This window comes from Bemisia tabaci, chromosome 3 (genome assembly GCF_918797505.1).
Source record: "Bemisia tabaci chromosome 3, PGI_BMITA_v3".
In the NCBI taxonomy this organism is placed as follows: domain Eukaryota; kingdom Metazoa; phylum Arthropoda; class Insecta; order Hemiptera; family Aleyrodidae; genus Bemisia; species Bemisia tabaci.
The window spans coordinates 56,308,175-56,322,560 of NC_092795.1; the positions used below are offsets into that span (position 1 = coordinate 56,308,175).

Sequence of the window (14,386 nt, forward strand, 5' to 3'; positions counted from 1 at the left end):
ACCTGTTCCGAGAACATTGGACACCAACTTTGTAGGTAACTCTGTAGCTCACTTCAGTCTGCTTCAGTCAAGTGTTATCAAATGTTTCTCATGATAAAAAAAACTCCATCGTGATTGGTTCATTTGTTCTGTTGAATCCTTTGCCCGGGAAATTCAATTTAACGGATTTATAAGATTTGATCAAGTTTTTGAAAAGTCAATGTGATGGGCAAAATAATTTAAGCACCTAACGTACTTGACTCATCCCGTAAATTTTGACATCTAATCATCAAATTTTATTCTCTTGAACAAAGTTTAAAAAGAATTTTAAGAGTTGGCCACACCACACTCAAGTCCTGTTCAACACCTAAGTAATACTTTTTTTTTTCTTGTACCTATTTTAAATTCTCTACTTAATTTATTCACATCACTTAATCATAATGCAATCCATAAGTAATAAAGAAAGTTGGGGGAAATGTCTAATCCTGTAAATATGCCTTATTGGTAAAATTTATTTCTTATAATAAGGATGCCTAGTAAAAGTTTCACCAAATGCAGATATCACTGATATCAAAATTAAAATATCAATTACGATACAGAAAAGCGTAAATGATACAGATAAAGACTACCAAACAATATTTTAGAAACTATCATCGGGTAGACTTTATTAGAAATAAGGCAGAAGAAAATGTGAGCAACGATAGTGGCACTTGAGTGGACAATGGCATTCAACAGTTTTAGGTATTTGATGCAGATCATCAAATAAACCATAGAAAAAAGAAAAATATACTACTAATGATACCACGCGGCAAACAAGGGGGTACATAATTCTTCAATGATTTTATAACACTTATTACCTTCACTAGTGCCTAGAGGTGAGAATATTGTTTTTTTGTTTGTTTCAGAGGCGGGAAGAAAACCAAGTTACGGCAACTAAGTACTGCTCGCATATTTTAGGGGAAGGCGACTGAAGGCCCCAGCCTCTGCCAATCGGAGGCATCTGGCAGGGGAAGAATATTGTTGATGGATTCTACAGTCGGAAAAAGAGAAAAATAAATTCAACATCCCAATGCTATAAAGATATAGCACTGGGATGTTGAATTTTTTTCTCTTGGAAAGATTCAATTCCAAAAAAGAAGATCTATCAATTTGAAAACGAAAACAAAAGTATAGTCTACTTACATGGTGAAATTTTTTCTGTTATTTATGGGATATTTCCTTTCAGATTGGCATTCGTTACGGGAGCTAACCGGAACTTAAAATTTATTACTGGATGAAATGTCAAAATTAAGAGTTGAGGACAAGATTTTAAAAAAAATATGGGTGTATTTTACAGAAATGTACAGTGTTCCTTAATATAACAAAACGATGTTCCCCCAATGAAAGTCTTACAACAAACAGAGAAGAAGACACACACAAAAGTAAATAAATGCAGAGGAATGTTTTAACCATTCGACAGCTCATTCATTATGTAGTTGCAAAAAGATATAATAAAGCTTTCACAAACTGGAATATTTCAGAGCCTCCCAGCTTAGACTCGCCATAAACTCTATCCACAAATGTTATGGGTACCTGAAACAAATATACAATGATGAATGAAAACTGAGCAACTCACAGGGATAAAATGAAAATCTTCATTTTAAGTTTGAAATAACTAAGGTGTAGTTGATCAATTATTTTTTTAATCATTCATCGATAAAAGATGACCGCCACAGTTAATTTAGTGAATTTTCTTCTGACACTGCAGGTTAAGTGGCAATTCAGATTCATACTTGAATCAATGTAAAAAATTGATAAATACTTTTCCCTCCAAAACTTTTGATATTATATTGATTGCATTACTTAGGTCTGACTTTTTACTTACAAAATTATATGTATATCAATGGCTAAATGCAAATAATGCAAATTTTAATTGCAAGGTTTCAACATTTCTGATTTTCCTTGAGAAAAACTGATCTAAATGTTTCCTAGCAATGGAGATGTTGCATGTGTGAGGAATTTGCGATTTGACTAATAATTCTTATATAAAAGTTTGCGAGAAAAACGATGGTGCCACTGCTTTTCCCTGAAATCAACTCCCAAGCTCAAAAAAGCTCTCAAGTTGAGGCCAAAATTAAGAGGATATCCCTAGCTGTCCTGAGAGTCCACCTGTACATCCAGACAAACTCTCCATGCAAAGATAGGGAGCAAGTACATTAGCAGGGTTGCCGTGTTTTCAGTTTTGGAGTCCCCAAATAAAGTGGCAGCGCTGTCAAAGTATTTGCTCCCTATCTTTGCATGGAGAGTTTGTCTGGATGTACAGGTGGACACTCAGGACAGCAAAGGATATCTCCTTAATTTTGGCCTCAACTTGAGAGCTTTTTTTGAGCTTGGGAGTTGATTTCAGGGAAAAGCAGTGGCACCATCGTGTTTCTCACAAACTTTTACATAAGAATAAATAGTTAAATTGTAAATTCCTCACACATGCAACATCTCCATTCTGTACAATTTTTTAGTGATTAAAAAAATTCACGGAAAATTTCAATAGAAACTTTTGGTTGGTTTTTTGTTGAGGAAATAATTAAGTGAACAAAGGAAAAACCAATTTTGTCTCCACTTACCTCACCAACACTGAATCCTAACTGTCGGGCTCGGACTATCATTTCCATCTGGAAGACATAACCTTTAGAGACACAAGCAGATACCAATTTTTCTAGAACTGGCTTTTTATACAATCTGAAAAAGAGAAATAAGAACTATCAAGTCAGGGTCCAAACCTCAAGTTATTTCACAAAAATGGCATGATGTTCAAAAGATGGGGATGAATTTTGACTGAAAAAGCAAAAAAATGAGAAACAAATGAATGTAACAAAACAGCAATTTGAGTCAAACATGAATGACTCCATTTGTATGTTTATAGTTGATCAAGTTTTGCAGTTTATGATTGTGTTACTTTAAAGAAAAGACTAAAAACCACATTCGCTTTTAAGTGTTTAGTATTAATAGGTATTAATAATTTCACTGAAGAGAAATTTTTGTTGGATAAAGTAAAAGAATTCGTTTATGAGTTTCTCATGGAAAACATTCTCTGGTCCAAAGATTCCAATTGGGGAAAAAACCAATTTAGTTCCAAGCAAACAGAGGACTTATGGTTAAGTACATTTTGATCCAACAACAGGGAGTCCTTAACATGATGCATCAGAATTTTCATTTGCTTTTTCTCCAAAACTACTGACTTTCGGAATTGCAAAATTTTCAAAATGTCCTTAACAAGGTTTGATTAAACATTTTAATACATTTTTTGTGCCAAAACATTTGTAAATAAATTCTCTGTGATGGATACCAATGATGACATTTGAGGAAATTTGGCAATTAGGTTTCTTTGCTTATGGGTGGTCACTCACAAATATACAAAAGATTGGAAGTAGAGATTTTATATGCCAACAAATTATAGTTAGGTACCCAGAAAAAAAATTTCCACAAAAATTGCTTGTTACCTGAAACTTCCAGTTAGATCAGAGGCACCTGGTCTTAAAAGTAACTGTGACAGGAAATTGGCACCACGACTCACTAACTTTCTTTTGAAGTCCCAACCGTAAACACCACCATCACCCATGTATCTAGTGCCCGAAACAACATCAAAATCTTCTGATTTTTGTTTTTCAATGAATTTAGGGATGAATTTTGGCTGAAAAAGCAAAAAGAGAAAGAAAAAAATGAGAAACACATTATTGTAACAACACAGCAATTAGAGTCAAACATGAATGACTCCATTCGCATGTTTGAGCTTGATCAAGTTTGGCAGTTTATGACTGTGTTTCTTTTAAGAAAAGACTTAATGCCACATTTACTTTAAAGTATTTAGTTTTAAGTTTTAATCATTGGTTTTACCACATATTTATAAGAATTTGCTATTTGATGAGGAAAAAATACAAATTAAAGAAAAAACTTTTCGGTACAGACCAAGGGCTGTTCTTCAGCTCCTCAAAATATGTACAGCACCAGATGAGTATGAGAGCTATGGAGCAGCAACCTCTGTAAAGGCTCCAGCATTCTTCTCTTTTTGTGTTGAACTTCACAGTTGGACGTACTTCTATCAAAGAGAACTATGTGTAGGGGGAAAGATAGGGTGTGCTCGTTAGAGCTCCGGCCATAAGAATGAATGGGAAAATATAAAGCGCCAGTGATGAAGCCACCGCGCCGTCGACTAACTTATGAGCCGCGTCCACAATGCTCTAAATACATGCCCACGGCTCATGCACTATGCACATAATTCCGTTTGACAGAACGTGAAATCCCACTTCTCCAATTCAGCAATCGGAACTGTGAGCCAACTAAAAGCAGCACCCATGAGCCGTGGGCATGTATCTAGAGCGTTGTGGACACGGCTCATGAGTTAGTTACGACGGCGCGGCAGCTTCATCACTGGCGCTTTATACTTTCCCATTCTTTCTTATGGCCCGAGCACTAACGAGAACATCCCATCTTTCTTCCTGCACATAGTTCTCCTTGATAGAAATACGTCCAGTTATAATCTAGTTTTCTAGATAGTTAGACTAGCTAGAGAATTGTTCATGTTGTGAGACAGTCAATTATGTGCTACGGCTGAATTCATGTAACCGCGACCAAGCATTCTTGTGGGTTTTAAGTGGGGCATAGAATCTTCAAAATAATACTTACATGATGTGATAAATCAGCATCCATGATAATAATAAAATTTCCAGATGCGTGTTTCATGCCATGAATGTAAGCAGTACCTAAACCTAATTTCTTCTCTCTGGGTTTTAAGACCTGGAAAAAAACGAAGAGAGGAAATGCTAAATTGGTTCAAAAAACAAGAAAAAAAAATTTCCCTCACACGTTCAGAACTGAAGAGAAAACAAGGGAAGATCTATCTGAGCAATAGTTAAGATCCTTGATTCCGATTTCCACATTTGATCAAAGGGATAAGGACATCCGTCCAGATGAGATTACAATTTTTGTGCATCTCTCTGGAAGAAGGTTTTAATACTTTCGGGCGGAAAAGATAGTTGTAAGATTTATTGATAAAAAATTCTTCTACTATGGTAAGTAATGAACAACTACTGATAGCATTTCATCGAGGAACTAAGAAATTCAATTAGATAATTTCGGAGAACCGTAGGTACAAGAAAAATTTCAAAAACCACAAAAATAAGTATCCACTTGGGCATAAATTGTGAATATTGTGGATGTGTTTTGCCAGCCCCTCTGCTCCAGCATCCTCCGAACTTCTCAGCGCGACTCCAGTTGCGCTAAGGATGCCAGAGTGTAGAACTGGCGAAATTAAACCCCAATACTGACAATTTAAGTGCAAGAGAATACTTATTCAAGTAATTTAGTGATGCTTCAGCACTAGAGGGACTTACTATTTTATCTGCACCATAAATTTTTTGCAATTGTTTAGCTGCATCTTGAGTGCCATCTGGACTTCCATCATCAATAACAATAACTTCATAGTCAAAGCCACTGAAACATTCAAAGGAAAAATTTGGTCAGGAAACAAATAGTTACTTGGTAATTGTGATAAAATTTTGCCGGGCTTGCTGGGTAAATACGTCAATTCAGTTTCAAGATAGGTAGATATCACTTAAAATACATCCCTTCTTGCTGCAGGGGAATGACAAGTTTTGTTTGGCACTTATTTAACTGACTTTGTTACAGGATCATAAATACCTGGTAAGACTGTGTAAAAATTCCTCAATAATAAAGAGATTGAGAATCTTCCTAGGCTATGTTAGTATGGAAAGGGTGAATACACATTCAAGGTGCGCAACACCAGTTTCTTCGAGTGTTTTTGATATTGTTGATGTACTTACCCATGCTAAACCATTGATATAATGCAGACTGCTCATAAATAGATCATCAAAATGACGTCCCAAGTTTAAGAGGTCCCTTATTTTCCTATTCGACTGTCAATCAAAACACTTGTAAGTATCTGTAGATATTGCTGAGCTTAGCGTAACTGCACACCCAACACAAAATACTTTCTACATCCTGAGTGATGGGAGGTTGCAGGATCACTCAATACGCATAAGAATTCTATTGAAAAAATAAGGAATGAATTATTATTGCATTAAGTTGCTTTAGCTTGGCTTACAATAAAAATACCAAGTTGTGATAAGAACCAATTCTCACCTTTTTTCCATAGTTTGGACAATGAGCCAAATGATGATGGGTAAATTTTCACACTCATTGTAAGTAGGTAAAAGGATAGAATATTTGTCTTGCGACATTTTCAGTCATTAAGAGTTCCAAAACTAGTAATAATTCTACCTAAATTCTTATCACACGAGTTCTTATCTTTCAAATTCGTGGCACAGAGGAATTATTCGAATTATCGTCACAGAAATAATCGCATATGTCCGATGTTTTCGGAACAAATAGTATTCTAAAAGATCCGGAACAGATCCGGAACCATCATAAAACAGCACCCCTGAATTTACGCGACTCACGATGAATTATGGACGATGCAGCAATTCGACAACATTGATAGAGATTTGCCCTTTGGATTTTCTCGAAATTTTCCGAGGATGGTCCTGGGAGTCTATACTTAATATTTAATCCATCAAATCGGATGAACTAATGAAATTGATGAAACGACAGAGCTCGCTCCGAATTTACGCGACTCGCGATTATGGATGATGCAGCAATTCGGCAATATTGCATGAAATTTTCCCCTTGGATTTTCTCGAAATTTTCCGAGGATGGTCCTGGGAGTCCATACTTAATATTTAATCCATCAAATCGGATGAACTAATGAAATTGATGAAACGACAGAGCCAGCTCCGAATATACGCGACTCGTGAATTATGGATGATGCAGCAATTCGGCAATATTGCATGAAATTTTCCCCTTTGATATTCTCGAAATTTTCCGTGGATGGTCCTGAGTGTCCATCCTCAATATCTAATGTAAATGGGATGAACAAATGCAATGGTGACAGCCTCAGAGCCTGCTCCGCATTTACGCGACTTGTTTCGTATGGATGATGGGTGCGGCCACATTGCTTGAGATTAACAAATTAAATTGATGAAACGACAGAGCCATAGCTCCGAATTTACGCGACTCGCGAATTATGGATGATGGAGCAACTTGCCATTATTGCGTGAAATTTCCTCCTTGGATTTTCTCGAAATTTTCCGAGGTTGGTCCTGGGACTCCATACTAAATATATAATCTGTCAAATGGGGTGCACAAATGAAATTGATGAAACGACAGAGCTCGCTCCGAATTTAAGCGACTCGACTCGCATGGATGATCAATCAATCAATCAATCAATCAATCAATGTTGATGAAAATTAGTAGAGAAACTTACGGAGCATCACCTCCACCCTCTCTTCGCTTCGTCATCTTTCCCTCCCCTTCCCCCTCCCCGCTCCTCCACTTCCCCCGCCCCTCCTCCCACCCCTTCACCCCCCTCCCCTCCTCCATCCCCTTCACTCCCCCTCTCCTCCTCCCACCCCTTCACTCCCCCATACTCCTTCTCCCACTCCATTTCCCGCATCCCTCCCCACCCCTCCCCACCCCTCCCCACCCCTCCCCACCCCTCCCCTCACCACATATCCCCTCCCCTCACCACATATCCCCATTATCCCCTCCCCTCCCCTCCTTTTCCCCCATCTCCGTCCCCCTCCGTCCCCTCCCCCATTCCCCTCCCCGTCACACCCCTCTTTAGCCTCTCTGCCTCGCACTCCCTTTAGCTCAGCCCCCCTCCCCCCTCCCTTCCCATTCCGCTCCCCTTCTCCTTCCCCTTCCCCTTCCCCTCTCCACTCGTCCCGCCTTTCGACCTCTCCTCCCTCGCCCTTCCTGCATCCCTTATCCATTACCTATCCACCTCTCCCCCTGCCATCATCTGATTTTGACGGACCACTACTCGCCAATCCTTTCTGCTATTTGGCTCAAAAAAGCTAATTTCTGTATTTCATAAAAATAGAGGACTCCAAAAGGGTTAACCGGAACAAATTCCACTGGTTTATGAAGGTTCCGGATCTGTCAGAATACTATCTGTTCCGAAAATGTCAGACATAAACTTTGTATACTCACTCACCTCACTCACTCACAGGTTATGTTTATCGTCTGTATCTCCACTCCATTGTTATTAGTGGTGTAATTTAGGAAGAAGTGATTTATTTGGAAATAATTCAATAATCTTTCTTTGTTCTTTTGGATAAAATGAGTATATACTCGTTTTCTTAAATTTCCAATTCTCACAGCGTACATCCTGCTGACTTGCTCAAAATTATTTTTACTGAACATTTACTGAAGGTCCTTCAATGTATATAATCATCTATCCCCAGATCAGTCTTTTGTCAGCTTTAGCTGTGAGTCACCTAATTCGTCAAATCGTATAATTCAGTGCTTTCAATTAATACTGCATTCCTATTTTTATTTCTCCTTCCTAGTGTCATTTATTGCATTGGAACAACATCCATAGTATGATGGCGTCCCAAGGTAAGGATCGATATCTTTTTCGAGGTGCTGCCAATCAATGCATTCCTCTTTGGCTATAGTTTAGTATTTGGACCGTTCCCGATAATGACCTTTATCCCCCTCACGCTGACACACATTTGGGAGAAGTGAGAGGGAATGGGGTCCTGGGTGAGGACACACTTGAAAAAAACCTAGCTTAGATCTGTTTTACAAAAGCTCAGAAATACAGCATCAGTTGGTCATCACCGAAGTTTACTAAAGGGGATTTGATGGCTTGGAGATAATGAGTCGGAATGAAACTTGACGTATCGTACCGATAAGCTTCGTGCTTTTACCTCACTGTCATCCTCATTCACTGTTGAGATTGCATACCAGTTGTCATAAGACGTCAGAATTTACTTACCAGGATAAAATATTTCAGTAAGAAAATGCTGCTCATATTTCACTGAATGTGTTCATCAAAGTTGGTAAGTAAATTTTTCAGTCTCATGACAACACATATGCAATTCCAAAATTCAATGAGAATGACAGTTATCCAAAAACATGGAGCTAATCAATACGTTGTATTGTGTGTTGTGCCAATTCCTAATCTGCCATTTATTAAATTGACTCAATGACATTTTTTATTGCATCTTGTTCACAGTGTTGACTATCGCATGATATATAGTTTGCTCTGGACTATCAGACTCTGAAAGAATCATGAGTTACTAACTAGAAACCACATCTTATTTTCTCAATGGAAGAATTTGTTACTTCATAGTTTGTTGTTAATTTTGTCTGTTAGATGCAGAGTTTGAAAATCATCAGATTTCTGAATCTCTAAAGCTTAGGAAATTCAGGAACTAAAGATTTTAAGGAATGATAAAATTCTGTCCCTCTAAAAATAACAAGGTGTTATGAACACCAAAAACTGGTAAAAAATATACACTCAACTTCTACCTCTAATTCTCTCTCCTAGAATTTTAGCTGCGGCTCATCAACAAGTACTACCTGGTAAAATCAAATTGCCTCTGATATCTACTCATTAAAAATTTTGCTAATTATTTCCCCTCTTTTAATTTTTTTTTTTTTTTTTTTTTTTTTTTTTTTTTTTTTTTTAATTTTTTATTTTACAGACTCAAATCGTCCAGAATTGTATGAAGAAGTCAAGCTGTACCGGAATGCTCGTGAGAGAGAAAAGTAATTGATCCTCATTTATCCGACTAACTTCCCATTCAGAGTTCACTTAGTTTGATTATTTTTATGCAGCCTATTACTTGTAATTTCTACCGACTTCCTTTGTTCGACTTGCATGTTGCCCTTGTTTGAACTTTCACATAAGAATAGCCCTTGAACAAAGTGTATTGCATCTCAGTTCTCTCTCCTTATTGTAATTTTATGTTTGTAATGAAGTCAGGCTAGAGGGAATGTAAGAAGGAAGCTCAAATTATTCAGTACTTCAGCTCCAAATTTTCAATTCTTTGTTTTTGATTCTAGTTGCCTTTAATAACATTGAAACATTGAGGCAGAATTACTGTTCGTAATTGATATGAAGTCAAAAGAATATCTTAGATGTTTGAAATGAACTGTGTCCAAAGGCAACAGTGCTAGCTCCACCTAGGCTAAACTGAGGGATTTCTGTCAGTTAGCTGTTCAAGATTGCCAAATGGTGACTTAGGATACCATATTTTTACAAGGAAGACTTTATTTAAAAGTTTATTAAAGAAGTGCTCTGTTTTTCCTCAGGTATGACAATATGGCAGATTTATATGCTGTCATAAATACATTGCAGAACTTGGAGAAAGCATACATTCGAGATTGTGTCACACCCGAAGAGTACACCGCTGCATGTTCAAAATTATTAGTCCAGTTCAAAGCAGCCTTTAAGCAAGTTCAAGGAAATGACTTTCCGACTGTTGAAAGCTTTGTCAAAAAATTCAGAGTAAGTATTGTGAGCAACCTGTTTTTCAAATTGAGAAATGGAACAGGAACACCTCAAGCCGTAGTAAAGTTTATTCTTACTTTTCTAAAATTAAAAAAAAAAAAAATTCCAAACCCAGTAATGTTTTCCATGGAATTTTTTCTCGAAAAGTAAAGTCTAGGAAATAATTCAATTAATGGCACGTTCCAACTTCTTTTTCCAGAAAAACCGAAGTCCTACTGTAAGACTTTTATGAACTTCTTTCTTCTCTGTGATTCACAGACCTCTCAAGCTTGTCCAGAGAAACTATAAGAATAGTATTTTATAATAATAAATCATACTAAAATTAACTTGGTGTGCGATTTGATTCTAGTAGACCATGAATTTTGGATTAGCAGTAGATTTAGAACGGCTGAATTTGGATAGTATCCATCTCTCACTTTAGGCCAAATCTGTTGAGGTTTAACCACTTTTTTTAATATGATCCATACCGAATGTTGATTATGAAACATGTGTTATTTTATTCTATGTTTCTGTAAAGTCTGAAAATGTATGTACCACTGCTGTGTAGTGGTCTATTTTGGATGTTCCTTTTCAGACCATCTTTATTGGCCAAGTCTAAACTTTTTCTACCCTGTTTTATAGTTGGATTGTCCTGCTGCATTGGAGCGTATCAAAGAAGATAGGCCAATCACAATCAAAGACGATAAAGGGAACACCAGCAAATGCATTGCTGATATTGTTTCGGTAAGACCTCTTTTAAAAATTTGATTTTGTGTGGACTGAAATCGACACATTGGTAGGCTGAATGGAGCTGTGTCTGATCCCAGATTTGGGGCAAAATTTCCAGGTCCCATGTAAAATTGAGCTGAAAGCAGTTTTTTATTTTTCACTCGTCTACAAAGGTGTTTTAGATCCAAAAAGGAACCAATTTTTTGGAGTAACTTTTGAATGGTTTTTAATAATTCTCTGAAATTTTGGTGGCATTCGTAAGTATACTCAAACATATATCAGGACAGTTACCTTTTAGTTTATCTTTAGTTCACCCTAAAACTACAACACGTATCTATTATATTTTGTTTGCAGCATTCTTAGTGTTATTCTGGCTAATTTTAAAAAAAAAAGTGCCTTCAAGTATTCTCAGCAATAATTATTTCTATTGATTATGCAAGGAGAAGTGTTTCAAAGATGCCAATTCTCCTTTAAAACTCCAGGAGCTTTAAGTGTTAAATTTAAATAATTCAGCCGAGCAAAGAATTTGTCGGTGCCAAATAATAAGTTTAATCTCCCTTTCTCCTCCGAGATCCTAGAGTTATGCTGTAGGGATGTAGAAAATTCATAGCCCTCCCATTTTCAAAAGCCCTTTGTCCTCGAAAATTTAAAAATGATCACCTTTTTTCTGCTCTGATTAAACACATTGCCACGATTCAGAGAAATATCTGTGATTTTCATGGCTGTTTTGTGCAAATCACGTGTTTATTACTTCAATTTTGGGAACAATACACAGTTTTTCAGCAAAGTGCGCCTGTCCTCCCTGTTTTGGCCGTAATAGATTCTGCCCTGCCGGTCATGTGGTTAAGAAGTTTTTGCACTCCTATTATGGTACAGGAATCTGCCAACTGAGCAGTAATCTTTTATTATCGAAACATTTTTTTTTTCAGTTATTCATCACAATAATGGACAAATTACGTCTAGAGATCAAAGCTATGGATGAGCTTCATCCTGATATCCGTGATCTGATGGATACAATGAATCGACTGAGCATACTACCATCTGACTTTGAAGGCAAGAAGCAAGTTCAAGAGTGGCTCAATACCCTTTCTAATATGCAGGCTTCCGATGAGTTGAGCGAAACGCAAGTCAGACAGCTGCTCTTTGACCTGGAGTCATCTTACAATGCATTCAACAAAATCCTGCATCAAACCTAAAGTCATAACTGATAGCCATAAGCAATCTCAACCCAAATTTGAGCTTCGGAATTTTATTTTCACAGAAATTCAAAGATTCCCTAGTTTTATTCCAGCATCAGCTGTCTACCTACCGAAGCATCTGGATTATTTGTATACTATTCCCCTCTGCAGCAAATCACAAGAGTTTGCATCTCACGCCTTGTTTTCTTCAAGTTGATAAGTGAGGAAAAGAGTACATTTGTAAGTATCTGAGTGTTAAGGGCCTGACCCTGCTGCTAAAAATGTTTACTCTCAGTTGAAGATTTGTGCGATTTATCCGCAAAATTTCGAAGAAACCATATAAACTTAAAGTTACTTTAGCATGCAATTTCAGCGTTTGGCTTGTAGCATGTCTTATTTGCACAATCAAAATTGAATTGTCGACTTGAGAACAAAATCATCAGAAATATGAAATTCTGTGAAAAAAATTTTAATGCAGCATTTTGAAAACTTGATAATGATTAGATTGTTTTTTCTTTTTTTAATTTATATCTTTTTCTTATTCCATGCCCTGACCTTCTCGGTCACCATCTTAAAAATTACGGTAAAAGCTACAAATTTAATGAAGGAAATTGCAAGCAATTCTTTCTCGGTCTAATTGATTCAAGCATGCATTTTTCTAAGTGTACAATTCAAATTGTTCACAGTGTGTAAAATTGTAAGGATTTCAGTTGATTTCTTTACACACTCATTCAAAGCTGGAGAACTTCATATCTTCTCATATTATTCTTTGTGCAAAGGTAAAATTTGAACTGACTCTAGTGCTTGCTAAAATGGTTGTGTTTATGGTGGTCAAGGATTCGGGCAGAAGTATCACCTACTTTTGTAAAGTTATTTTTGTTACCATTTCTGTCTTTTTTGGAAGACTTGTATGTAGCTTGTGGAGACCGCCTAAATCAGATTATGAGTTATTCTATGGCATTCTTGTCAGAGAAAAATTTGATATTGAAATCAAGCCAGTGAAAAGAAAGGCAGGGTTGCCTCTGTCAGGGGATACCAAGAAAAGTTAGGAAATTTGAAAAAATAAAGGAAAACCTAGAAATGTCAGGGAAAATTATGATGCCCAGGAAAAATTGTTCCGTCACCTTTATTTGCTTTCAAAATGGGTTAGACGTTTCTTACAACAAATTTTGCGTAGAAGTCATTTCAAATTATGTCTTTTTTCCCATCTGGCATATCTTCAATTGTTCAGGAATTTCACTAAAATGTGTTGCAGAAATATCAGGGAGTTTTATTTTCTATTCATTTCATTTTCCTATCTGTGAGAACCTTGAGAAGATTTGAGATGAAGGTCATTTGGCAAAGATGAGGTCATTACGTCAAAAAATACAATTTGTTCGATAGTTCATGAGGTACGTTAAATTTGAAATAGCTTCTTCTTTCTCCATGATGTCCTAAGGTCCTTTAATTCCAATAGCTGTTTTTTAAGAGAAAGAACAATTCTTGTAAATTAATTCTCGCATTTTTTTTTTTTTTAATGAACATTTTACATTTTTTGTTCACTTAAATTATTCAGATTATCTTAGTTCAGACCAAAATCATATCAAAGAGATAAATTATTTGATCATGAGAAGCAATGAAAGGATGAGAGAAGGGGATATTATGTTTTTGGGCTGCCTCCATCCTTGGAGATCTTTGATGGTTTTGTATGGGAAACTTCGAACATGAACTTATTTATTTCAAGAATGAGCTGTCTTTGGCTCCATTATATTTTCTTAACTCCTGTCTAAAGTATGAATTATGAGCTTCTTGGTAATCCTATTTTTTCAAGTCAATTTTGTGCTGAGGTGCATTTCATGGTACATAATTTTCCATGTATGTATTATTGTAATAGATCGTCCTACCTAATGTAAATAATTGCTAATTTCATTTGCCATTTGGATCAAATATCCTTTTCTACTTGAAGTATAGTATGAATAAATTATTTTTTAAAGTTTTTCATTTTATCTTTAGTACTTTTATAATTTATTATCTTTGCGAATAATGTAGGGTTTTGTTAATCGAGAGTCATTGACAAATAGAGGGTCCTACTGCCTTAAATCTGATGTTACGTTAGCATAGATGAAGATTTCCTACTCAACCAAAATCTTAAATAATTATGTAAAGCCAAATCCTTCCAGTATTGTGA

The 14,386-nt window shown here is 36.3% G+C and overlaps 2 protein-coding genes across 2 annotated transcripts; one reads left to right on the plus strand and one right to left on the minus strand.

Annotated features, from left to right (window-relative positions):
• Positions 1 to 1,285: 1,285 nt before the first annotated feature.
• Positions 1,286 to 6,325, minus strand: Dpm1 (Dolichyl-phosphate mannosyltransferase subunit 1). The gene is made up of 6 exons (XM_019047076.2): positions 6,115 to 6,325; positions 5,346 to 5,445; positions 4,639 to 4,749; positions 3,456 to 3,646; positions 2,580 to 2,694; positions 1,286 to 1,551 (listed from the first exon to the last, which is right to left on the minus strand). Exons 1-6 carry the CDS (start codon positions 6,210 to 6,212, stop codon positions 1,447 to 1,449), a joined length of 720 nt encoding a protein of 239 aa, XP_018902621.2. The 5' UTR covers positions 6,213 to 6,325; the 3' UTR covers positions 1,286 to 1,446.
• A 1,717-nt stretch (positions 6,326 to 8,042) lies between these two features.
• On the plus strand, positions 8,043 to 14,194 carry Vps28 (vacuolar protein sorting 28). The gene is made up of 5 exons (XM_019047077.2): positions 8,043 to 8,430; positions 9,525 to 9,588; positions 10,135 to 10,330; positions 10,955 to 11,056; positions 11,971 to 14,194. The coding sequence occupies exons 1-5, from the start codon at positions 8,415 to 8,417 to the stop codon at positions 12,235 to 12,237; spliced, it is 645 nt and encodes a 214-aa protein (XP_018902622.1). The 5' UTR covers positions 8,043 to 8,414; the 3' UTR covers positions 12,238 to 14,194.
• Positions 14,195 to 14,386: the final 192 nt, after the last annotated feature.